Source organism: Asterias rubens, chromosome 4 (genome assembly GCF_902459465.1).
Source record: "Asterias rubens chromosome 4, eAstRub1.3, whole genome shotgun sequence".
NCBI classification, from domain to species: domain Eukaryota; kingdom Metazoa; phylum Echinodermata; class Asteroidea; order Forcipulatida; family Asteriidae; genus Asterias; species Asterias rubens.
Genome location: NC_047065.1, coordinates 7,904,922 through 7,931,262, shown reverse-complemented (window position 1 = coordinate 7,931,262; position 26,341 = coordinate 7,904,922). Strand labels below are relative to the sequence as shown.

At 37.4% G+C, this 26,341-nt stretch overlaps 1 protein-coding gene across 7 annotated transcripts in view; it reads left to right on the top strand.

Annotated features, from left to right (window-relative positions):
• Nucleotides 1–18,148, top strand: part of LOC117289071 (protein CBFA2T1-like) — a 35,953-nt gene extending 17,805 nt beyond the window's left edge. For 3 of the 7 annotated variants that reach the window (XM_033770014.1, XM_033770013.1, XM_033770007.1), the window contains exons 2-10: nt 2,725–2,856; nt 4,292–4,515; nt 5,627–5,716; nt 6,421–6,599; nt 7,723–7,967; nt 11,075–11,157; nt 12,283–12,553; nt 15,030–15,220; nt 17,125–18,148. In XM_033770014.1, coding sequence (XP_033625905.1) covers nt 2,725–2,856; nt 4,292–4,515; nt 5,627–5,716; nt 6,421–6,599; nt 7,723–7,967; nt 11,075–11,157; nt 12,283–12,553; nt 15,030–15,220; nt 17,125–17,457 — 1,748 coding nt within the window. In that variant the 3' untranslated portion in view covers nt 17,458–18,148. The remainder of the gene's footprint in view (nt 1–2,724; nt 2,857–4,291; nt 4,516–5,626; nt 5,717–6,420; nt 6,600–7,722; nt 7,968–11,074; nt 11,158–12,282; nt 12,554–15,029; nt 15,221–17,124) is intronic. The other 4 variants (XM_033770011.1, XM_033770008.1, XM_033770010.1 and 1 more) reach the window with 4 other exon arrangements.
• Nucleotides 18,149–26,341: the final 8,193 nt, after the last annotated feature.

Here is a 26,341-nt window from a genome sequence, read left to right as displayed (position 1 = left end):
CAGATGTTTTACACTTCAAAAGGATGTGCTAAAACACTGCTTTTCAAATGCATATGAGATCCAGTCATAACTTTATGTTTTCCTGCAAAAGTCGTAACTGTGACCAGCAAACAGGTGATGAAATGCCATCGCATGAATATGGCTTTGCCCCCCCTGCCTCTCCAACCCACTTCTGGATCCCCAATCATTACATAAAGACTGCCTGTGGGTTCGCAAGGTAGTCGCATCAGTCAGAACTCATCTTTCAAATGATGACAAGTTGTATGTTCAAACCCATTCTATGTCCATGGCTGAAAGGCAGAGTTATTCTTCTCACACTGTGTTTAAAGGCAGTGGTGCTATTGGTAATTACTTAAATTAATTATTACCATTAAACCTTATTATATAACACCCAAGCAGATCCTTGTCATTTGATTGGAGGATTGTCCGTCACGTGATAGCAAATAAAAGTACCATTGCACGCTGAGTCACTCGCCATGCTTTTGCATTCCATCCGAAAAGTACCATTGCACGCTGGCACGCTGCCAGCGTGCAATGGTACTTTTCGGATGGAACGAAAAAGCTGAGTAAAAACATCACTGCGTGCGCGTGTCTTTGGTAACGCAGCAGGTGTTACTGCAAGAAGGCATAGTAAAATTACTAGCATTCGGCTTCTACAGTTGAAATTGTTTGTTTTGAAAGTTGTTTCTTTCAATCAAAATGACAAAGTTCTACTTGGATGTTATATAAAACAAATAATGAATGTTTTTCATTCGTGCAATGGTGCGAATATGTTCATTCGTTGAAAGCTGGAATGTTCCATTCAACTCGGCTCCGCCTCGTTGAATAGAACATTCCATCTTTCAACTCATGAACATATTCGCACCATTGCACTCATAAACATTCATTATGTGTATACTAATACTTGGTAACAAGTAATGGGGAGCTGTTGATAATATAAACATTGTGAGAAACGGCTCCCTCTGAAGTAACATAGTTTTCAAGAAAGAAGTAGTTTTCCACGAATTTGATTTTGAGACCTCAGAATTAGATTTTGAGATCTCGAAATCAAGCATCTGAAAGCACACTACATGTATAGTGTACTATAGTGCACTACTTAGTGTGACAAGGAAATTTTTTCATCCATTATTATCTCGCAACTTTGACAACCAATTGAGCTCAAATTTTCGCGGGTTTGTTATTTTATGCATATGTTGAGATAAACCAAGTGAGATGACTGGTCTTTGCAGTTACCAAAAGTGCCAGTGTCTTTAATAAATCCCATGTACATAGTTTGGGTGAAGTTGTTGGGAGAGATTTTCAGCAACAGGTGTTTTGGCACTAAGTGGGTGTGAATTGTGTGAGTAGTACAACTGTTACCTAACAGATGTATGCAACTCATTCTATTAACTGATTGCTTGTCATTCTACTTGATGACAAAGAGTGACACCATATGTGACATTGCATTTATTGATCGGTTCCAAAACCATTCATTTATTGGGAAAATATTTTGAAGAGAGGCTGCAACTTTTGTGTCTATGTAAATTGTTTTAATACCATTCTTGATTGCACGTAGCATGTGATAAGTTCTAAACCTGCAACCTTTACTGAGCATAACAACTGTGATTATTTTTTTGTAAAAGTCTCAATAAAGGTGTAACTCTGGAAGTGTACTTAAAGGGTGCTACCATTATTTGCAAGGTTTCTTGGGTGAAATCATTTGTCTGCAAAACTTAGATTTTTCTGCAAAATACTCATTTGAGAATTGGTTTAGGTTTGAACAAAGGAGCTTCTCAGTTTCTCTGAAAGACAAGTTCCTTTAAAGGCAGTGGACAAAATTGGTAATTACTCAAAAAAATTATTAGCATAAAACCTTTCTTGGTTACGAGTAATGGGAAGCTGTTGGTAGTACAAAACATTGTGAGAAAAGGCTCCCTCTGAAGTGGAGTAGTTTTCGAGAAAGAAGTAACTTTCGGTGAATTTGATTTTCGAGACCTCGGATTTAGAATTTGAGGTCTCGAAATCAAGCATCTGAAAGCACACACCTTTGTGTGACAAGGATGATTTTTTCTTTCATAGTTAGCTGGCAACTTCCAGGACCATTTGAGCTCAAATTTTCACAGGTTTGTTATTTTATGCACAGGCTGAGATGCTGAGATGCACCAAGTGAGAAGACTGGTCTTTGACAATTACCAATAGTGCTCAGTGTTTTTAAGTAATAGTTTGAACATCTTGGCCACCAGAACTGATGGACTCCTGCAGTAGATTTCACCCCTCTTTAAATCCCAAGGCCCTAGCTGGGGTTTTCTTTAGTGTCACTGTCTCAAGACAGAGCTTGGGTGTACAGTACATTGACCAATGAGCTGTCAGCTTGGGATCTTCATCAAGCGTTGAGGCTGAGCGATACGAAGCATTGATTTTAGATTTCCTAGACAGCTGCGTCTCTCCTTTGATCCTGCCAGGTTGACCATTTTTGTAAAAGGCGCTTCACCTTTCTCCCTCTTGATCCTTTATACCATCAGCACCTGCCGTCGAACCATGCTAATATCCGATCTGGTGGACAACGCAAGGGTGTCCTGTTTTCCCAAACACCGAGATCTGTTTTCCTTTAACATCTCATTTTCGCACTCTCATTTCCCGACCACCTGCTACGAGAGTGGATATTGGTATGTTGGATATTGCAACATTAGTTTTCAATTCGATATTCAGCCTCTCTCTCTATTTGGTTGTGTCTTTTCTGTGTAGATCATAGCGATAGCAGAATGCCTGAGTCACCCATTGAACAGAGTAGCATGAACAAGCATACTGCTCAGACCTCACCTAGTGCTGTAGCTATGGCAACACATCCGAGGTCCCTCTCTACAAATTCAGCATCAGGTAAGCTTTTTTGACTAACTCTTAGTTGTTTAGTTTTATCATCTTAAAACAGAAGTTGCAGACATTATGAGGTGGAGAATACAAACCATGTCACAACAGTTTGTGTTGAACACATAGAGCTATATATATTGACTAGAGCGCTAACACCCTGTTATACACGCACTAAGGTTTTGAAGCTGTGTGGGCGCATCCATGTTTATGTACAAACCAATGCAAAAGCTTGAAATTTTGTACGGCAATTGTACGGCTATTTGCATGATAGTGTGTTTGTTCTTTTCTATGTGTCATCGAAGCAAAAAATGCAGCAAATGTGAACGCACAATCTGCTGATGAGCGTACAAAACTGCGAGCGCCATGTACGTCATGTTTAAAAGGCGCGTATACTTTTTTTAGTACATCAATCAAGTCGAACATACGGTTTTCGTAGCGTGGACATGCGCGAATGGGCAGTCGCGTACGAAAGCGCACATGCCGAATTAAAAACAAATCGCGGCAATGTGTGTTCTCTTAAAATTAAAATCGTTCCGTAGTCACGCAACACATCAAACATGTCTGCGCTCAGGGTGGTTTCAAAACGCGGAGCAAGTTAGCGCTCTAGTCAATATATATAGCTCTATGGTTGAACATGACTTTTCATATCACCCTACATTGTCGCACTGCAGAACTGAGCCCAGGTTTCTAAGCTCTGCGTATCATGACATCCTACAGCCCAAATAATAGTTTACTGGGTGTTGTTTGCGCAGAATTCTGTGGTAATTCATTAAACGGTACCCAGTGTTGTCTTGGTCAACCATCTAAAGACGATGTGACCTGTGACATCATTACAAAAGAGCCACGGAGCCTGGACTTCCTGCAGGCACGATTTGTACATAACCTAATGGAAGAAATCATAAAATCTTTTATTTTATGGAGATTGCACTGTATAATTCTTGTCAACTTTTGATATGATGAAAGGGGCACATCTCAAAACTTGTCTAGCTTTTGCTTTTCATAATTCTTGGATTTACATGGAAATTGTGACACTGAATGTCAAATTTCCCATATGACCTGTGCAGTATTGTGCCTGCCAGAATACTCAAAGAATGTACATGGTCACAATTATTGTTACCAAAGTTTACATGGTCTATACAATCAGCTTGTTACATTTACCTGAGTGGTGCACTAAACACCCTGAAATTGTTGACCCCTTTTCAAGAGTTGATTATTTTGTGTAGATCTTGAGTCAACAAAGAGAGAAAGCATTGCAGTTCCAGAGAGTAAACTTATCTAGAGACTTTGCAGTGCATTGAGTGAGAAAAGTTTAACCAATGTGAAGATGGCTGAACTTTTGAAATCAATATTGAATTTGTTTTGGCCAACGTCCTGTCAGACCCGCCTGTCATTGTCTTGAGCTGATACCTCTTAACCATGCAAACGACCCTTCATCCTGTGACAGGTTCACTGGTGAATGGGATGCATTCACCACACAGTGTCAATAGCACCCCATCACCCCCTAGCAGTGTCAGTGGCATGACACCCGCTGGACAGGAGCTACCCCCAGCCTGTGGGGCCAGACAGCTCAGTAAACTCAAACGATTCCTCACTACACTGCAACAGTTTGGCTCGGATATCTCACCCGAGATTGGAGAGAGGGTCAGGAACCTAGTAATGGGACTAGTGGTAAGTCTTGATTGAAAAGGTTTTCAACTAGTTGTTTAAACCCGCCGAGGCCGGGTTCTCGATTATTTACCTCGACTTTGTCTCGGTAAAATTATCAAGAACCAGGCCTCGTTGGGATTAAACCACGAGTTGAAAACCTCTTCACCCCACATTGATTCCCTTTTTAAACACACTGGACACACTTGGTAATTGTCAAAGACCAGTCTTTTCATTGGTGTATCTCAACATATGCATAAAATAACAAACCTGTGAAAATTTGAGTTCACTTGGTTGTCGAAGCTGCGAGATATTAATGAAAGAAAAAAAACACTAAGTTGCGTGACTCCAAATGCTTGATTTTGAGACCTCAAATTGTAAATCTGAGGTCTCGAAATCAAATTGGTGGAAAATTACGTGTTTCTCGCAAACTACATCACTTCAGAGGGAGCCGTTTCTCGCATGGTTCTAAACTATCAACCTCTCCCTATTACTCTTTACCCAAAAAAGGTTTTATGCCAATAATTATAGTGACTAATGACCAATAGTGTCCACTGCCAATAATAAGGACTGCAAAGTCTACTAAAGCCTTCACCAGGTATACACGTACATAGGTATTAAGCCCTTGTACCAAATAAAATGTTCCTACATAAAGCCATTGGACACTTTCGGTACAGAAAAAAAAAGTTCATCGATTTACAAATAATTTACAGGGTTTACAGAAGTTAATGATGAAAGACTTCTCTTGAAATATTGATCCATGAAATGCTTTACTTTTTGAGAAAACATTAAAACAATATCAATTCTCGATAGCGAGAATTATGGATTTATAGTAAACACATGTCATGACACGGCGAATGTGCGGAAACAAGGGTGGGTTTTCCCGTTATTTTCTCCCGACTCAGATGACCGATTGAGCCTAAATTTTGACAGGTTTGTTATTTTTTATATAAGTTGTGATACCTGAAGTGTGGGCCTTGTGGGACAATTTTGTTTACCGAAAGTGTCCGATGGCTTTAAGTTATTACTTTGGTTTTTGGTCAGTAATCATAAAAGTATTTTTGTTGGTTTTTTTTCACCACAATTCATCTCATCTTGTTACATTAATATTATTAATTCTCTTTGATACATTCAGAATAATGCATTGACAGTGGAAGATTTCCACAACAAGCTTCAGGAAGCAACCAACTTTCCCCTCAGGCCATTTGTCATACCATTTCTTAAGGTGAGTAGAAGAATCTCGACTCTGAGCTTACAGCGCTGCCCTCTACTCAGGATTTGTTAAGTCACTGTCTTCTGTGATTTCCATAAGAACTATACACATTACCGAATAAGCTGAATGATTTCATGGGTTGTTTTTCTGTACAAATGCTTGTGAATAAACTCACAGACCTTAAACTTCACTCAGCAATATGCCACTGGTACTACATGTATAAGGGGCACCAGCTTCTACAGGGAAAGTTTTTGGAAAAACTTTGAGTTAATAGTTAACTTGCTGGTACAATCATGTGGAAATCTCTTTTAGTTTTAGTTTGTATTGGAGCCTTGCAGGGGACACCACAGCAAAAGCACAGGGCACCAGAGCAATAGACCCTTCCCATGAAATATGTAAATTGCACATAGCACTTGCGCACTAACGTTTTGGTTGGCAAAATGAGGGAACATCACGCTGTTTTGCACACAGACGCGATTGCGCGCCTGCTTAGTGCACAACTCTATGGCGTTTGCCAACCAACAGGGTCTGTACGCATGCGTGAATGTAATTAGCATATTTCATGGGAAGGGTCTATTGCTGTGGGTTATTTTTAGGCCTGAAATCAGGCCTTGTTTTTTTTTTTACTGCAGTCTGGCTGATTTTGAATGATGCTAGACAGTTTCCAGCTGAATTGTTAAGCAATCTTATTGGTTGTACTTTGCTCTTCCCATCAGGCCAATCTTTCCCTCCTCCAGAGGGAGTTAATACACTGTGCCCGCATCGCTAAGATGACTCCGTCCCAGTATTATATGCAACATGAGCAGCAGATTCTGGATGGTAAGACCATGCCGGTAGAAGGAGAAGCAGTCGCTGATATTAATGAGAATGGTAAAAGAAGAACACCTGATGATAGGTAATCAGCAGTCTATAGATCATGTCCTTCTCAAATTATTTTTATTTCTCCAGTTTGGAGTCAAGTGTTATGTGATTTTTTTTGCAACAACCATTACAACCGATAATGACCAATTAGAGAGTTCCTATTTGTGCAAGTGCGGTACAGTCTGGTAAAGACCGGATTGTTACTCAGTTAGCAATGAGTGCACCATTATTCGTTTGTTTCCGCTGTTTATACACACAAAATTTGCCTTCTCAAATTGTCATTTTGCAATTCATGAACGCGTTTGATGTTTGGGGAAAGATGTCTGTCAAATTGTTAAGATTTCTAAGATTACAACCATCAGTATATAATGTAATTGTAATACGAAAACAAACTAGTACCAGTCTATTTTATTTACAGCTTAAGTACATTTTCTGAGACCTCATTTCTCCAGTTTTTTTCTTTAAGCGAAATTGCAATTATAAGCAGGCTCATCTTCCAATTCCTATTTGTAAAGTTAAGTTAGTTGTTCACGGTCAAATATTGTATCCAGTCTTATTTCTCTGTGGATTTTTTCTCAAATATGGGTTTAAAAGTTAATATCATACTTATATTTAAATACTGACTTCAAATTGTTTGATGAGCATTCAATATTGTTTTGAGAAGATGGGACAGTGTGGGTTAACCTGTTGTGTGTATTGAGCGATTCCATCGTCAGACGACCAAAGTACAGTGTACTGTCAGGTTTGCGGAGCTGAAATATGATACCTTATAATGGATCATTCAATTCAAGATGATAAAGGAGTTCCAATGTCTCTGTACTTTATTTCCTATCTCAGCTAGATAATGTGATGAAATTCATGATTACAGTCGACAATGTAATGGGAATTTATTGCTAACATGCGGCTTCTTAAGCTTGATTGATGAAGTTCTCTTAAAAGGCATTGCATTGCCTCTCTTAATAATGATGTAGGCAAATGTACTAAATATTGTCGCGGATGAGATGAGAATATCTCCCTTCATTATTGACCAATGTATTTTTTTGGCCAATGTTCATTGTCATGACTATCTTGTAAACCTTTCTCTACATGTCTTTCCATTTTTGTAACTTCTGGAGCTGCAATTGACTTAACCCTGATTAAATTGTCTGTATCTACAGAATAATGGGTCGACCAAAGGAGAATGGGGCTGATCACATGACCGAGGTACCTCTCCCCAAGAGACACTGTACAGTGAGTCCAGGTAGTATTCATCTAACGACCCCACCCCAAGCCCCCAACCATTACCCTCCGGCTGCCATGCCTCATCATCAAATCCGTATGGAGGACCTTGCTCATGCTAGAGAGATGCGAGAGATGGCAAGAGAGAGATACGAGAGGGAGCGGGAACGACACCCTGGATACAGTGAGTAACGTATTTGCTTGTCACTAAATGAAGATAGTGTTTGCATAATCTGCTGACAACTTACTACTATCTGTACACTTTCAAAGTATTTCTTGAAAAGTATATAATAATAATAATAATAATAATAATAATAATAATAATAATAATAATAATAATAATAATAATAATAATAATAATAATAATAGTGGCTTCTTATATAAAATAGCGCTCAGTATGCACCCGATGCTTTCTTGAACAAGCCAGATAAGCTTAAAGGCAGTGGACAATGGTAATTGTCAAAGACTAGCCTTCACAGTTGGTCTATCTCAACATATGCATAAAATAACAAACCTGTGAAAATTTGAGCTCAATCGGTCGTCGAAGTTGCAAGATAATAATGATAGAAAAAACACCCTTGTCACACAAAGTTGTGTGCTTTTAGATGCTTGATTTCGAGACCTCACATTCAAAATCAAATTCGTTGAAAATATTACTTCTTTCTCAAAAACTATGGCACTTCAGAGGGAGCTGTTTCTCACAATGTTTTATACCATCAACCTCTCCCCATTACTTGTCACCAAGAAAGGTTTATGCTAATAATTATTTTGAGTAATTACCAATAGTGTCCACTGCCTTTAACATGTTCCAGTTTTTCTATGAGTTACTGCTGGAGTGTTACTAGGCTGACCCTACATTTCAGAAATTTTGCATATTTGGTATCTGTTGTCAAGGCCCCTCAAGAAATAGTGTGTCAAATTTGGAGTCCTAGCATTTCATCTGTGGGTGGGCAGGGCCAATTTCATTTTGAAAAGGGCACTTCCACTGGAAAACAAATCTCAAGTCTTTGGGGAACTTTTGAAGGGACACCAAGGCAAAATACCAGGGACAATCAGAGGTCATGACCTCAGTGTAACTCCAGGCCTGATACTTTGTGGGAGGGGAGAGTTTTTGTGTCATATAATGTAGGCATCTGTAGGCATTTCCCTGATTTCAGCATGTTTACAAAATCCATTCAAATGATCTGGAAAGAAGTATTTAAGCAGTCACCAACACAGATTTTGTCCAATCCTCATGTTTGGTTGTTTGTGGAGATTTACAGAACTTTCTTTATGCACAGTTTGTGAACCTCCTGAATTGAAAACATCTGGAAAGTTCCGAGTCTAGAATAAGGTTAACCCCAGGCCCCCAAAAGACACTTCTCGGGAATGTTAACATTCACACAAATATCATCCCTGAACATAAACCAGTGGATCAGTTTCAGTTTACATGTGTGTCTGGTTACAGACTGGATTTATGCATCCCTGTTTGGAAATCTGATACATGTAATTTTGTATTGGATCAATTGGCCTGGTTTTTGTACAAAGACCATAAGAGGCTGCTATTATTGGACCTGCCCTACATATTGATAAAGACCAGATTTGAAGTCTTTTATTCCTTGTTGCTGTATCCTTCCTGTGATATAAAAGGGAAGCTTGGGATTTAAGCTGGAACAATCCGCTCATATAAGTGGCGTGACAATTTTAGAACCAACAGAGTTCCATTTAACTTGAGAGCTAATCTAATTGGACCATTTAGAGCTTTTATAAGAATGGTTATTTCTTGATAAACCTAAAATTGAGTTAACAATTGAAACAGCCTCTTTGCAAATCCCGTTACTGAGTGTAAAAGTCCATTAGTCATCTAAGGGTCAAAGGTGATGTGTGCACGTGTGCCTTCCCATATGCTTGGCATGCATTATACATGCTATGAAGGCAATTAAGCTATGTTGATCAGGCAATTTCCTCTGCAGGTAATTCTCAATTATCTTTTTTTGCAACTCGTGAAGTATAAATTATCGGTATAAATCTTGAAGTGATATGCCAAAATCTCTCATTTCCGGGGTTGATGTCACAGCTTGTCATGCCGACGATGGACAAGCTGAAAGATTCGCAAAATAACGTCCAAGTTTGAGTGATTAAAAAGTGAAATTAAGCTCTCTGAAGTGCTTAAAATTCTAAATATTTATAAATGCAATCGCAAATTGCATTTAACAACCTTCTTTGCTCAGGTCAAAACAGATTTGTGCATGATGCCATTTCTCTAAAAACAGCCTCTTAATATGTTTTAGGAATGAATAAACAGTAGTTGAAAAATAGTTTCTGCTATTTCACCACATCTTTAATTGTAATTTTTGTTATCTTACACTTTCTGTTCAGCGCTTAGAAACCTTGTATTAAGCACTATATAAATGCATGTTATTAGTATTATTAATAGGGAAATTTCTGAGGATATTGCTTTCAAAATTACAGTTAAAGAGTTTAAGAAGTATAACTACACAATTGTTATCAACTTTGATCGTCTATGTCAACTGCGTACATGTATTTTGAAAGCATGTTAATTATTTTTTTAATTGTGCACAAAAGAACCCAAATTGTTGCCGCTATAAAAGCATTTGGACACACGGTGTCTAACAATACAGTATTATAGTAAGTAAATCTGTGAATTCATTACAAGCATATAGGCAGTCATGAATATATTGAATGGTTCCTTGAATAGACTAAGTTATAGCAGCCCTATATGGAAGATGTAACCGGATCAGGGGGGCTCAAATTAACAAGACCAGGTACACACCTGCAGGCTTGGATTCACAGCTATTCATGTGGCTATTCGCTGCTAAACAGCACGTGGCTTGCATGTCTGGAACCTCATACGCTGCTAAGTCCATCCATTGGATCCATTAATTAAAACACAGATAGCTCTTGGCATATTTTCTTGAAATGCGTTCATACGTTGAGTTAGGCTTAGTGAACAGAGCAAAGTGACTTGCTATTTGTATTGTCACTTCAGAAGCGGTTAATCACAATCACATTTAACCCTGGTGTTTCTTAATCCTTTTTTCCTTTCACTTTTTTTTCTTATTCGTTAAATGCATTTTTCATGCCTTTAGGCTTTTGAAAAACATAAAGACATTTCCATAATGACGGCGCATTGAAGGTAGTGATTGTATTACAGTAGCACATAATTCTACCAAAATAACAATAAACTATGCATTTTTATGATATTTCAGTTGTGGGCAATTTGAAGATAAGGAAAAGCTTAAGATGTGTCTATGGGTTGTTATGTAGTTTAATTTGTTGTTTTACGTACAGGTTTTCCAGCAAGGGAGCATGTCTACCCTGACCAAATGTTTCTCGATGATCGAATAGAGGATGACTGGAAACACGTTGACACGGTGAGTCAATTCTCTAGAGATTTCAACCAGAAGACAAAACGTTGTTATTTTGGGCTTAGTACGAGGCAAAACAATACAGATACTTCCTGTATGATGATCTGGTAAGATTGTAGAATCTGATCTCGCAATCTGTGCTCAGATTTCCCCTGTTGAATCTTCTGCTCGACTACATCAATTGGATGACGATGAAACGGGAACGGAGATACGCCATTTCATCTTTCAAGAGCCGAGGGAAGTGTCCTATTACAGGGAAAACCACTGTGTGGAAATTGTTGACACTGAAATTGAGCGGTGTAAATGGCTGCCTTAATACGGGGAGTTAATGTGGCTGAGTGTGTTTATAATGAATGGGAAGTGGTTGATCCCAATGGGTAATGTCATATTGTTAGTGTCTGATTGCTGAAGCGTAGAGGCAGGATATCCCACTACAAGTCAACATTACTAGACTATTTATTATCAATATTTTCATATAGGGTTACTAGATATCAATTAATATCCAATCCCTTTGGCATGGGTCAAATAGGTTATCATGAATATATGGGTTATCAGAGCTGAAGCCGTAGAGGTGCAGTATAAAGCGGTTGTTTAAATAACTATAGGGCTGGATATTCCTCATCTTACATTGTTTTCTTTTGTTTCTGATTTTTCTGTGTGGACATGAAGTTGATATGTGTAGTACTTGAATGTTCATATGTCTGACATAAACCAAGTCTGACAGTATAGTATTGAAGTGGAGGGTCAATGAATGTTTATTACAAGCATTATGAGATTTTTTTTATGAATACTCACGTTTGTAATGTTTATCAGAGCAGATGGAATTGATGACGAGAAATTATATTGCTTGAGAAACTTCCATTTGAGGGAAATATAATTGTGCCTAGACCTTGATTTTGGGATGGCAGTTGTACAAATATTTCATGATGAATGTTGGTGTTTCCACCTTACCTGTTATTGATTCACGGACATGTTAAACCATTCCATGAAATTGTATTTTACTATCCATGTTCAGAGCCTATCATTCAAGGTCTTTCTTGGAAAAGTAGAATCTAGCCTATAGCATCCATTTTGTATGGCAACATGAACCCCATTGTTAAGATTCCCGATTCATGAATGATTTTGTTTCAGATGTTACAATGCATTGTTGGCATGGTAGAAAAGACCAAGCGTGCTCTGGCTGTGCTTCACCAGCGCAGCATTCAGGATCGCGAGGAGCTCTCTCTATGGGCGCGCCGTCACACCGAGAACACAGAGCAAGATTTAAAGAAACGGGCTGGAGAGATAATGACCCATTCACTTCGGCAGAATGAGGAACGTGTCTCGGAGGTGAAGCGAAGGACTGGTATGTCCAGGAACACTCTCAGACTCGGTGATTGCACTTTCCCACATCTTTCATTCGGTGTGTGTCCTAAGAGACTAGGCTTCTTTTTCTTATGTCTGTGTCTGTGTTGATAAATGACGCATCAAACAGTGTCCTTTATACCCCGGGCTTTCATGATTGTGATACAGTTAGGACGGAAATATCTTTTGAAATATACAGCAGCACTTTGGTGTGTTCAACACGGTTCAAAATGTTTAAGAAAGAAGAACGTGATTCTAATAATTGATTTTTTTGAATTTTTTTGATTTTTTTCTTTTTTTCATGAAGGCATTGAAGGTCCATGACCCAAGTGAGTCTTTGAAGATGCTGTTAAATAAGGGATTTGGGGCACTATTTGATCCGTCAGAGCATGTTTTGTCATTTTTTCAAAGTGTTGTGTATTGATAATGGTGAAGTGTTCAATCATCGTAACCAGTGGTTTAATCCTTCCATTTGCAAATACATCTTGCATGCTGAATGTATTAAACATCTCAAAACAACTCAGTTCATCAAAACCTTTAGAAGATAACTTGTTTAAAATTGTATTAATCATCATAAAAAAAAGTGAATAATTAAAAACCAGCATTTCTGACTCCTTGTGGAGATTGTTCCCGGGGGTTGTAAAAGAGAAAAGAGTTATCCTGGTAGGACTTATGCATAATCCCTGGGTAACCTTGGGTAGATTGCCATATGGCACCGGCACCATACAATCAAACAGTATTATTTAGTTTTATACTGACCAATTTATTGCCTAATTGGTATTGGTGAATGGTAGACCTAGTTGAACAAAGTAACATATGTTATTAAAAAACAACAGCCATCAGTCCAGCCAGAAAATTAAACAGAAGCTGCGCTTATTAGATTGTCCTAATCGTTCCACAATACATTTAAAATACTTTATTAATCAGCAAATGTAAACAGAAAGGACAATTGCCATCGGTGAAAATTATAATTGTATCATTGACAACAATGTACATGTACAACACAATAGTTGTATTTTTTTATTTTATTTATTTTTTATTTGTTATGCAAGTCTCTTGACATACAAGGCCTGAAGGCCACTTCAAGGTGTGGGCTACAATTATTTTTGTCCAGAGGCTGTTGCCACCTACTCCTAGGGCTGAAACAGGGTTTCTCAGTCCATACAAATGTATTGTATTGAGCTTAGCATGTTACTGAAAATTGCATGCTTACATCATAACATGAATTAGTCAACCTTGAAATTTTCTAGCCTGAAAAATATAGTTTTTAATTCTGTTGAATCATCATTTGATTTTAAAAGAAACTGTGAATAAAAAATACTCTTATTCCACGTTTGATTACATCAACAAAGCACTCTGGCCAACAAATAAAATATATTAAAAAAAAATTAAAGTGACATCTATTCTGAAATGCAAATTTATGCAAATTTAATTAATTTTTGTTAATGCAAATGAATCTATTATCTTTTATTATGGACTAAGCCTACCTGCATATGTGCCACATAGGCGGTAATGCTTATTAATTTTTATTTGATACTAAAAGGTTGATTACCTTTTTGTTTCGCTTAAAATTTAAGGTCCACAAATATTTTCACATCTTGTAAGCATATTGATTAACACACTTTAATTAACCCAATGCTGTTAAATGTTTACAAAAATACCAACCTTTTTTAATTGATAATATTAAAAGGTGTACAAACACCAGAATGCAATGATTTAAATGCAGAGCCTTGGAACGTGTGCCAAAAGCTATTGCCTGGTTTCAACACGAAACACAAAAGAGCCTAAATTTGTCCCTGGTAAGCGTAACGGGGTCAGGTTTGTTTATCCAGGTGCAGACCGTACTAGTATGGAGCATGAACCCTATAACCCATACACTGCTTAGTCTTCTACCACAGCCATTCCTTGCTGTCGGTGAAATGAAACACAGCTGTGCCAGGCTGCACATCAACACTCATTGCTGTGCATTCAATCATTTTAGGACAAAATAACTTGAAGAGCTGACAGGCCGTTTTTATAGGCATCCTGGGATATGCCATACATCTGGCAGTCATTTCGCTCTGAATCTCAACATGTTATGAGTTCAGATGAAGAATGATGGATTGAAAAAAATAAAATGTTTTTTAGTAACAAAACACCCCACTGGCAATTACTGTAATGTTCCACAGATGACAACTGCCTCACGTTGTCCAGATTTCTTGTTTTTGGACCACTTGTCCCAGGAAAAAAAAATGAGGTAAAAAGATGAGGCATGTAAGACATATGGCTGGCAGGTATTTTGTTAGACCAAGCATGTTATGGCTGAGCTGATATGTGCTACCAGGCTATTCATAACACCATGCTTAAAATAGAAGCCATGTTTATTGGCAATATGCAGATAGTAGAACCATATGGTCCTTGCCATATTGGGGTACCCTGCTCCCAAATAGTACACACAAATTGGTTTTATTTTTATTACAAAAGTTGTATTAAATTAATGACTGAATATTCCCAAAGTTGCGTTTGTTAACTATAATTACTGTTTCTTTTAAAAGAAGAAGCTGTGAATGAGGTAAAGCGTCAGGCCGTCTCCGAGCTGCAGAAAGCTGTTGCAGCTGCAGAACAGAAAGCCAATGAGATGGTGAATGCTGAGAGGGCTAAGATTGACCAGGCTGTGGTGGATGCTCGCAGGCAAGCAGCAGATAATGTGGTTTCTATGCTCAATCATCAGGAAGATTCCAGTGAGGTGAGTAACGACCTCCCTCGCTCTGTTCCCATCCTAGCCCCCACCCTGTGGTGTCCCACCTCCCACCTCCTTCCCCCCTCCCCTCCCAACACACCATCATAGACTGGTTATGTAACACAAATATTGCTTGTCATTTGCCATGGCGAATCAGCCTTGATAGATGTTAGCTATGGATGTTAGCTATAGTAGAAAGCTTTTCCGAGTTAACTTACATTTGCACTTCTGACAAATTTCAGAACTGCAAAAATATGTCCATCGTAATTAGTCTTATTTTGCAAACAAAGATGTCATTTGGTTTAAACTTGTGTATTTTCAGCCCGAATCCTTCTCTAACCGCACTTCTCAACAGTTGAATTTTTTACTACTTGTTTTTTTTTTTTTATGGAGCTGGAATCCAATTATTTTTGTTTATCGTACATTATCTTAAAAAAACAAAATGTGAGCACTTCCCTTTTTAATTCTTATATTTTTATTTATTTTGTTGTATGTCTTTTAAACTCAATTTAGCCCTTGAGCTGCGATGATTGAATTTTTGACGAACCAATAAAATAATTATAATTATAATTTTGGTCGAGCATTGTTGATCAACAATCAAAGAATATAGCCATGGTACAATCAAGACAACATTTCCAAATCTGGAGGGTAATTTATGTGTACGTGTAAAATCAGCAGTTTTTGGTAGCATTAGCGATGTTACATCCTGACTTCACTTCCACACTACACATCAAAGCGGTTTTAGCAACATTCCAAATGCTGCATTTTATCTTAAAATTACAAGTTATTGATAACTGATAAGGATATCATTGGAAAAGACAGACTGTAAAGCTTGGATGTGGGAATTGGCCACCTGCACTGCATACCTAACAAATGATGTATGTTAACAGTGAACTATTTCACCTCATAATCTTGATAGCTGAGCTTAACTCGCTTGCTCTCATTCACAGTGAAATTGGCTGCAACAATAATTGGAGAACGTTGATAGATTGTGGATCTGTTTGTAAAAAAACATAATAGATTGCAAATCTTGATATTTGTATTTTTTGTTTGGCCTTTTGGAGTAACTTTTACTCATCATAGTTCCAAGAATTTAATATTCCACAGTGAAATGATTTCAAAAGGATTATTTGTCCCCGTTTATATTTAAGAGTTTGTTCAGGTTAAAGGCACTGTACAATTGGTAATTACTCGAAATAATTGTGAAAACTAACCTGGTAATGAGCAATAGAGAGTTCTTGATAGTATAAAACATTTTAAGAAATGGCTCCCTGTTTTAAAAGTAATTTAGCTGTTTAAAAAGAGGTTATTTCTCACTCAAATAATGAAAGACTTCAAGCCTGAAGCCTAGAGTATTTTTCTTTCATTCCTCTCTTGCAAATTTGACGACCAATTGAGCCCAAACTTTCACAGATTTGTTATTTGATGTATATGTTGGGCTACACCAAGTGAGAAAACTGGTCTTTGACAATAACCAAAGGTGTCTGGTACCTTTAAAGGCAGTGGACACTATTGGTAATTGTCAAAAACTAGTCTTCACATTTGGTGTATCTCAACATATGCATAAAATAACAAACCTGCTCAATCGGTCATCGAAGTTGCGAGATAATAATGAAAGAAAAACAACCCTTGTCACACAAAATTGTGTGCATTTAGATGGTTGATTTTGAGACCTCAAGTTTTAAATCTGAGGTCTCGAAATCAAATTTGTGGAAAATTACTTCTTTCTAAAAAACTATGGCACTTCAGAGGGAGCTGTTTGTCACAATGTTTCATACAACCTCTCCCCATTACTCGTCACCAAGAAAGGTTTTATGCCAATAATGATTTTGAGTAATTACCAATAGTGTCCACTGCCTTTAATGATGTAGAATATTTTTTGCTGATTGGTTTTTTTTTTTCTTCTACAGAGTTGTTGGAATTGTGGACGTAAGGCAAATGAGACCTGCAGTGGTTGTAATACCGCTCGGTACTGCGGGTCATTCTGTCAGCATAAAGACTGGGAAACACACCATCGTGTATGTGGACAATATGCAGCACAAGCTTCATCATCGGGTCGTACTGATGGTACACCAACACCAGCTGCAGCAGGTAGTAGTGGCAGTAAACCACCAGCAATTATAACAGCATCTTCATCATCAGCAGCAGCAAGTCCTGCTGGATCTAGTCATTCTAATATCTCTGCTGTTGCAGGATCACCTCCCGCTGCCATACCATCAGTTACTACTGAAACAGCACGGTAAAAAAAAAACATGGATACCTGACGCTTCATTGGAAGATGAGATATACGTCTTTGATGTTTGATGTACTCTGTGTATATTCCTTGAGACATTGCTAAGACTTGACTTTATCCTTTGTGGATCTCAGCATGTTTTTTTCCCATCTACTGCGCATTGTGTCTGCATTTTGTACTATGTAAATACAGAGAAATAACTAATATATATATATATAAATATATATATATGGAAAGAGTATTTTTGCTTTCTTGCCAGCTTCACCGTTGTGTATAAAATTTGCTGTAATCTCCAAGTCTGGCAACCCATGTAATGGATGGAGATAGGAGTGACCAAGTTGGCTTAATTTGTGTAGAGTTTTTGTGTTTGCTGTAGGCTGTCATTCACATGCTGTGCTTCAAGTATAACTCACCCTGGACAATAAATGACAACTACTCTAGAATGAGGGATTTGTTAGCATATCTACAAGACCACATTTCTCCTCCAGTGTAGCTGACCACACCCCCCATTATTCTTCTTCTTCTTCTTCTTCTTCTTCTTCTTCTAAGATGTTGTCTAAGACTGTTTTGACACTATTTCAAAACAGTTTACATAGAGCCATGGCTCTTATTGCATTGTTCCCTCTATAGACCTTATGCACATGACGTCATTTCAGTAGGGCGCCCTCACCTAGTGGTCAAAAGGAGGTTGTTCATTGGCCAATTATGTGCACCGCGCGTACAAATCTGTGCGTTTCGATTGTTTCATCACCGTTTTTCCACTAAGATGGTCGCGGGATGATGTTAATGCATGAGGTCTATTGGGGTTGGTTGTGTCCATATATATTGGGATGTAGTTCATTCTTGTAACTGTCGCGGGAGGGGTGGACTAAGGGGCGGGGCAGGAGGGGATGGGGCAGGAGCGGGAGGTCGGAGAGGGTGTTGTATGAAGCTGTGCGTAATATGGTTTGTATGGACTTGGAGACATGGCTCAGCCATAATGCAGGACATATTTCTATATAACACTATGGATATGCCTCATTTACTTCAGGAAGAGTGCTCTGCTGCTAGCACACACATAGAAATAGAATGATGGATAGTCAAATGACGTCTGCTAAAGTAACTCAATGGCCGGGGATAAATGTCAAATACACGTTTTTCATAAATAGGGATAGTGTAAAATAATGGCAGTGAAAAGGCAGTGGGTATGCCTCCATATTATGACATTAAATCTGCATTGTATGTATGTTAATTGGGTCCAATCTATGTTTGTTTGTTTTTTTTATGATTTGTTTTTTTATGATTTGTTTTTACATTTTAAACGTCTCAGCAGGTAAAAATATTGAAAAACAGGGAAGTTCATAATCTTTTTTTATTATTATATTAAATTCATTAAAACAAAAAATACATTATTTCTGAATTCAAAAGATTTGTATAGTCGGGAAAGGACAAATGAATTCAGGACTTAGACCATTTAAAAATCAGTATTTTGGTGATACATTTAAGTTGTTTAGAAGGGAAAAGAACAATTATAAAACTGTTATGCTGATGATTGGATAAATATAAGATTCTATTGATATAAACAAGAGTTATCTAGCCGACTGGTTCATTTCAGAAAGTTATTTAAAACAAGAAGTAGGAGGAATGTTCAGTATCAAATCAAAATATGTCAAAGTAGTTGCTCAAATGTCAATTGAGGGGACAAGTTTATCTTTGTACATTTAATATAACAGCACCAATGAAGTACCTTGCCTTAAAATAACAGATTATTCTTTGAAAATTTTATTGCACCTATCTTTTGGAATTGGTTACACATGTATTGATACTTTTTCATTCAGGACTTATAGACATATCAATTCAAGCTTAGTTTTGGAAGTTAAAGAATCGGGGGTTGTTAAAAAGCGCAGTTTAATACTTGAGTCCCTTTGGTATTATGCAGCATGTTGGTCAGTATTAACACATCTGTAAATGCTGCAGAGTTGTATGCTCTCTTTTACATCAAATATTGCTGAATATAATGAGGAGCACTTTGTATCACCAACAACCACTTTGTTGTTGTCTCTTAAATTGCTGCCCAAAATTATTTCAATTCAGAAAGGGTTTGTGAATGGGGGGAAAAAAACCAGGCTGTGCTATGAAGTGTGGGTGGACTGGAGTCTTGAGTATGTTCAAATAACACTTTAGCCAGAAGCAGTGATTGAACCAGTGCGCAGTGGAAGCTAACACCCTATTCTTCCATTGAAGGGATTACAATACAACCCTATGCCTATTCTTACAGGCCCCTCATTTTCTTGCGTCTGCGTTGGACCCTTTTGCACCTTACAGCAGCTGAGCAGAGACTCAGTCCCTCTCTGCCTCCCCACTGAGGCAGATGAGCTGCTTGCAGACTCAACGCCAGGCTAGTTTCCTTCTTCTTATCTACATCTTGCATACATCCAGGCAAGCGTAGCACACCATCACGTGTAAAGCGGTTAGATTGTGCCTTCTCCCCCCCTTGCCCGCCCGCCCGCCCGCCAGTCATTAGCTTACGTCTTCCTGTGCAGCTGCAAGCCAGCACCTGCTTCCTATAGCCTAGTCAATAGGCTAGTCACGACCCTTTGTACTTGAGACAGGTGCTGCCGTCACTGGGCCAAACCATTTCTCATACAATGTTATAAGCCAGCTTCCGTTTTTTTCCCCCGATATGAAAATATATAAAAAATGGTACACCCTGACTAGTCTGTAAGAGCCTGGGGGTGAGGGGGTGGGTTCTGTAGTCTAGGTCGTTAACCTTTGGATAGTTGCACTGACGAGGTTTTATATTAGAAGGTACAGCCAAGAACACACTTTAGTTTGAGTGCTTGTTAAAATATAATACATTGCATAGGCCATAGTGGGGTGGAGGGGGCTTACATATATAATGATATGCCTGATTGCTATTGAGTCATTGGTTTCCTAATAGTTGGAATATTTCTCTAATGCGGACTACAACTAGATTCGCAAGATAGGATCACCGGAAGCATTAGGTGATAAGAAATCAGCTTTTATCCAATCACTAATACGGATAACAAATTCCTTGAGTTATTTTCCCTGAATTTTCTGTTGATTTAGGTTTGCTCCCATAAATAAACACTGAGTTTTGTTAGTTTAAAGGAGAGGTTTCTATTATATTTAAACGGGAACAAGTGTTGTCCTTTTACTTAATGGATGTTAGCTGCAAGCAGGAACCCTTTCTAATGCAGTAAAACATATTTTTATTTATGCGTAGCTTGTAAAAGATTTGTTCTTTGTTATTCAATTGTCTTTTTTCTTTTGTCTCAAAGTTCAAAATGTTCCCCCATTCAAAAGTGAAAACAATCTTTATCACTTTTAAAACAATTCTTTTGCCATTCATAATAATTAATAATGAAATTATTCTATTGAAGTCAGTTTGATTTTGAATGTTGTTTATAGCTTTGGTTATTGATATAATTAATTTATGTTTAAAACCAACTGCCCCCAAGTGTAGTACGATGGTATGACCCATTCCTCTTGCAAAGCCTTCCTTGCCGCGTTCTCATTATAGACTTGTATGTCCTTGCTATTGAATGTTGCCATAACTTGTATTGTGTGTTTTGGAGGGGTTTTTTCTTTCTCTAAATTGATAGACACGTGAGGACATGGAGTTGAGCACCACCTGCTGTTAGAGCCAGCTGCAGACTGACCTTCTCTTATCTCTACATCTAACCCCAACACTAAGACCATACTATGCTGGGCTTAATCTTGGGCCTTTATTCACCCTTTACTAATGTTCCTTGCAACTTTTAACAAGAGCCCAGCTGACTTGTTGTCATGTCCTAAAGCAGTCCTCTGAATCTGGGGCTTACAGTTATAAGCATTCTTTATGTCTCTGTATGCTCTATTTTTGTTATGGCTTGTAGGTTTTTTTTTCATGGGGGAATGAACATGTTTTGTCCTATTGTGGTTTGCTTACAAACGATATTACAAAAATGAGTGAACTTCTTGTACACATCCATGAACAGGTTGTTTGATTGTGAGTAGGTGTCTGCCAACAGATGGCATTGTATAGAAGGGAGGTCATTTAACATTGTATTTGCATCCTATTAACATGATAATCCTTTAGTATGATGTCCAGCTGTGTTCCTGGTTACCAGGTGTTAATTGAGTGACAGCTGGTAGAGGCTATTGCTGTATAATGGTGAAGGGCATAAACTTGGCCCATATTGGGGTTCAATTAATTCACGATGAGTAAAAAAACACACCCTTTCCTGCTCGCTGCATCAAAATGTGTCTAGCATACTCTTCTTGATTAAGCACAATTTTATTTTGGTTTTTAGAATTTGGTCACAAAAATTATTATGTTTGAAATTATTTCATTTTGTTTTAGCTTTTATTATGTTTACGATTTGAAATTCTATAACTGAATGGTCAAATTTACCACTCTTTTTCTTCTTCAAATTAGAACAAACAATTTGTTTGGGAATGATTCATTCACACACTAGAAATGTAACTTCATTCATAGTTCACGATGTGCTGACAAATAGTGCAATATTTTAGCCAGAAGCAAAAAGAAGACATTGAAAACAGTTTTTTTAATGTACATTACTAATTTTGTTTTTTTTACCCATACACCGATGTGTGTCAGCACTGTATATTCAGTGCTTTCCCCGAGTCCTGTGAAAAAATTTCACAGGCATGAGTAACATGCCTGTTAAATTTTTTCACAGGAATTTTACAGGCATGAATAACATACCTGTGAAATTTTGTCACAGGACTCGGGAAAGTACTGAGTATACAGTGCTGACACACATCGGTGTATGGGTAAAAAACCAAAATTAATATTCTTTATCCCCGATGCAAATTTAACATCTCTTAAATGTACATTAGTTAAATACAAAAACATAACAAAAACTGCTCATGAATTGGTATTTTTGATGCACATTGAAATTACAAACGAAATCTCATTGGCATTATCATGCTATTATCAAGCATACAATGTCTGAATCACTTAAAAATACAGTCATATGTAAATAAAATATCAATCTCCATTTTCCTGTCAGACAAACTCATTTTGAAGCCTTTTGAATTACTCTGAAATAATTGATCTTGTTCTTGAGAAGCTTGTTATTTCTTGTTGAAAAAGTGTACAAGTTATTTTTTGCGATTTCACCAAGAAATTGCACTTATATGAGGGATTTCTTATTGATACTCAAATCATGAAGGACATGAAATTGGCAAACAAAAATAGTCATAAGAAACTGGGTTTATCTTCAGTATGTGTTTTGCTTTACAAAGTAAACGACGAATGAATATTGAAACAATGTCTGACGTGAAATATTTGTACTGTGGCTGCTGTGTTAATTCCCATGTGTGCAAAATATATTTTAGTAAGTTTTGCTTTTTTTCCTTTTTGTGAAGAATTAATTGCACATTTTATCAAGATATTTGAATTCAAATGTTGTTAATGCGCCTTATTTTTGACCGCGCGAGGGCGCTATAAATAGTATTTTTATCACTTCCGGGGGTATACGCGATTCGCCCTGCACAAATCAATACGCGTTCAGTCACTTTTGTTGCGCCGTAGTTTCAATTTGCTTTAGAGGTGGATTATAGCGGCTCCTTTAAAAGTCTAATTGTCTGTGATGGATTAGATGTCTGTGGTGGTAATGTGTTCCAATCTTTAATAACTGTTTTGGGTATGAATGAATATAACCCCGGAAGTGATTAAGAGCGCCCTCACGCGGTCAAAAATATGGCCCATTCAGTGAACACTGAAACAAAAGGGTATGGTTGATTAAAAAAGAGAGTGATGTGGATCCTTCTCAATAGGATTGTATTTCATCATCTGGCAGTATTCCTGTAAAGTTAATGATACATTTATTTAATTGTATTACCAACATGTGGAGTAAAATGCCACAATGTCAAACATTGTTAATGTACTAATCTTCACATGGCCAATGTGTCCACTATGGGGGCTTTTTGGTTAATTATTAAATTATCAAATGAGCATTGTTATCTACTGCTGTTTGAAATAAAACTATTTGTACATATGGTTATGCATTATACAAAAAAAAGATACTGTTTCTCTTTGCATGGTTATTTTAGTGTTTGGTTCATTTAAATTTAAAATTCATTTATTAAAGACTCTTCACTTAGTTGTTCACAATGTGTGGTGAAGAGGTTTTCAACTTGTGGGTTAATCTCAACGAGGCCTGGTTTTTGTTAATTGTACCGAGACGAAGTCAAGGTAAATAATCAAGAACCAGGCCTCGGCAGGTTTAAACCACTAGTTGAAAACCAATTCAACACACTTTGATTCCCATTCATAAATACCTTTTCGGTCAAAAAAACATCAACACTTTTTGGTCAAAAAGTAAAATAAAAGAACCAGGCCTCGGCGGGTTTAAACCACTAGTTGAAAACCGATTCAACACACTGTGATGTCATTCTTAAACACCTTTTCGGTACAAAAACATCAACACTTTTTGGTCAAAAAGTAAAATAAATGCAAAAATTATTAATTTTTCAATGATTTCTTTCAACACAATACCCTCCAGCTATGAAATGGTAAGGCCCTCGAGTAAACAACTCCTTATAAGGGAATGCCGTGCGCGTCACGCGAATCGCGTGATGTGGCACAACTGTTTCTGCCGTTGCTCTTGACCAATAGGAATGAAGAAACTGACTTATTTTATAAGCACAGGTGCAAGCTCACGTGTCAGGCCCATGTTTCAACACTTTTTACTGGCCATAAACAAAGGTTTATACACACCCACGTGACGCGCTCTCCACCAATAGGAATAGCGAAACTGTCCGAGTTATTTATGAATTCCTCATAAAGTTAGGTACAACTAGATTATACATATTCACTTAAAGACACTGGACACTATCGGTAATTGTCAAGACCAGTCTTCTCACTTGGTGTATATCAATATATGCATAAAATAACAAACCTGTGAAAATTTTACCTAACAAAAATTGGTCGTCGAAGTCGTGAGATAATAGTGAAGAAAAAAAAAACCTTCTTTCAGATGCTTGATTTCGAGACCTCAAAATCTAATTCTGAGGTTTCGAAATAAAATTCAAGGAAAATTACTTCTTTCTCAAAAACTGCATTTTAATTTAAATTACTTCAGAGGGAGCCATTTCTCACAATGTTTTACACCATCAAAAGCTCCCCTTAGGCCTACTTGTCACCAAGTAAGGTTTTATGCTAATAATTATTTTGAGTAATTACCAATAATGTCTACTGCCTTTAAAACCTGTATGGTTGCATCTTGTTAAAGGCAGTGGACACTATTGGTAAATACTCAAAATATTGATTAGCATAACACCTTTCTTGGTATTGAGTAATGGGGAGAGGTTGATGGTATAAAACATAGTGAGAAACGGCTCCCTCTGAAGTACTGAGTTTTCGAAAAAGAAGTAATGTTCCATAAATTTGATTTCAAAACCTTAAATTTAGAATTTGAGGTCTCGAAATCAAGTACTGAAAGCACACAACTTCGTGTGACAAGGGTGTTTTTTCTTTCATAGTTCTTTCGCAACTTCGACAATCAATCAAGCTCAATGTTTCACAGGGTTTTTATTTTATGCATATGTTGAGATACACCAAGTGAGAAGACTGGTCTTTGACAATTACCAATAGTATCCAGTGTCTTTAACCAATGTAGTGCACTTCTACAAAGTCCCTAAGATTTTTCTGTGCCTGTTACAGGTAACCATTTGTTGACAGAAAATTCTGAATCAACTAAAAGTTCTCTATCAGTGTTAAGTTGATTGACAGTTCTCCTACTGCAAACCAAATATACATGAATATTGACACCTCACCATGCAATGCCTCAACTCAGAAATTATTCAACTATAAGTTTATTATAATTACTAACACTGATATTTACTTTGCTGAATGACATAAAAAAGAACAGAATCACAGGCAAGACCTGCAGAGTGATTCGATTCCAGGGGGAACCTTTTCAGAAGGCTGGGTGGACAGCAAATATAATAAATACATGGGCAAGGGTTAAATTTAATTCATATACATGTACATAGATTTTTCTTCAAGTAAACTTGAATCCTTGAATCTGGTTGGTCAATCCATAGCAACAAGAGTCGGACATAAACCCTTTTTAAACAGCCCATATCAATTGTACTATTTTACATTTTAAGCTATGCCAAAAGTTTGTTTGCACATCACACATGAAATGAAATATGGAAAGATGAAAGTGTGTCTGGTCCCATATCCAATGAGGCAGAGAGAGGATGGGTCCCATAGCCAATGAAGCCGAGGATGTAGAAAAGCTAAATTTTTCCATTTACACTCAAGCTTGTAGGTTGTCATTCGATGTCAACTTGGTTCAAGTACCATTAACAATGAAAGCACTATGAATTCTCAGAAAAAAAGAAGAAGACAAAAACATTTTGGCTTGAATTTGTAGATAAGCTGTCAGCAAGTAACCCTTTCAGAGTGTTAAGAGAAGGTACACATTTGATAAATGTCAAAGACCAGTCTTCTCACTTGGTGTATACCAACATAAGCATATAATAGCAAACCTGTGAAAATTTGAGCTAAATTGGTCTTCGAAGTTGCGAGAAAATGATGAGAAAAACACCCTGGTTCGATAAATTTGTGTGGTTTCAGAGAAGAATAAAAGACTTGGGCCTATGGCTAGAAGTCTTTTATTATTTTAGTGACAAATTACCTCTTTCTCAAAATCTATGCTACTTTAGAGGGAGCCGTTTCTCACAATGTTTTATACTATCGACAGCTCTCCAATGCTCATTACCAAGTCAGTTTTTAAGTTAATATCTGTTATGATCGGAGATTACCAAACGTGTACTTTCCCTTTAAACCAAATGACCATTAATTACCCATCATTAGAATTATGGTACAGGTAAATTTGAAAGATAAGTCCAATGTGGAAGACAATATTGTCATT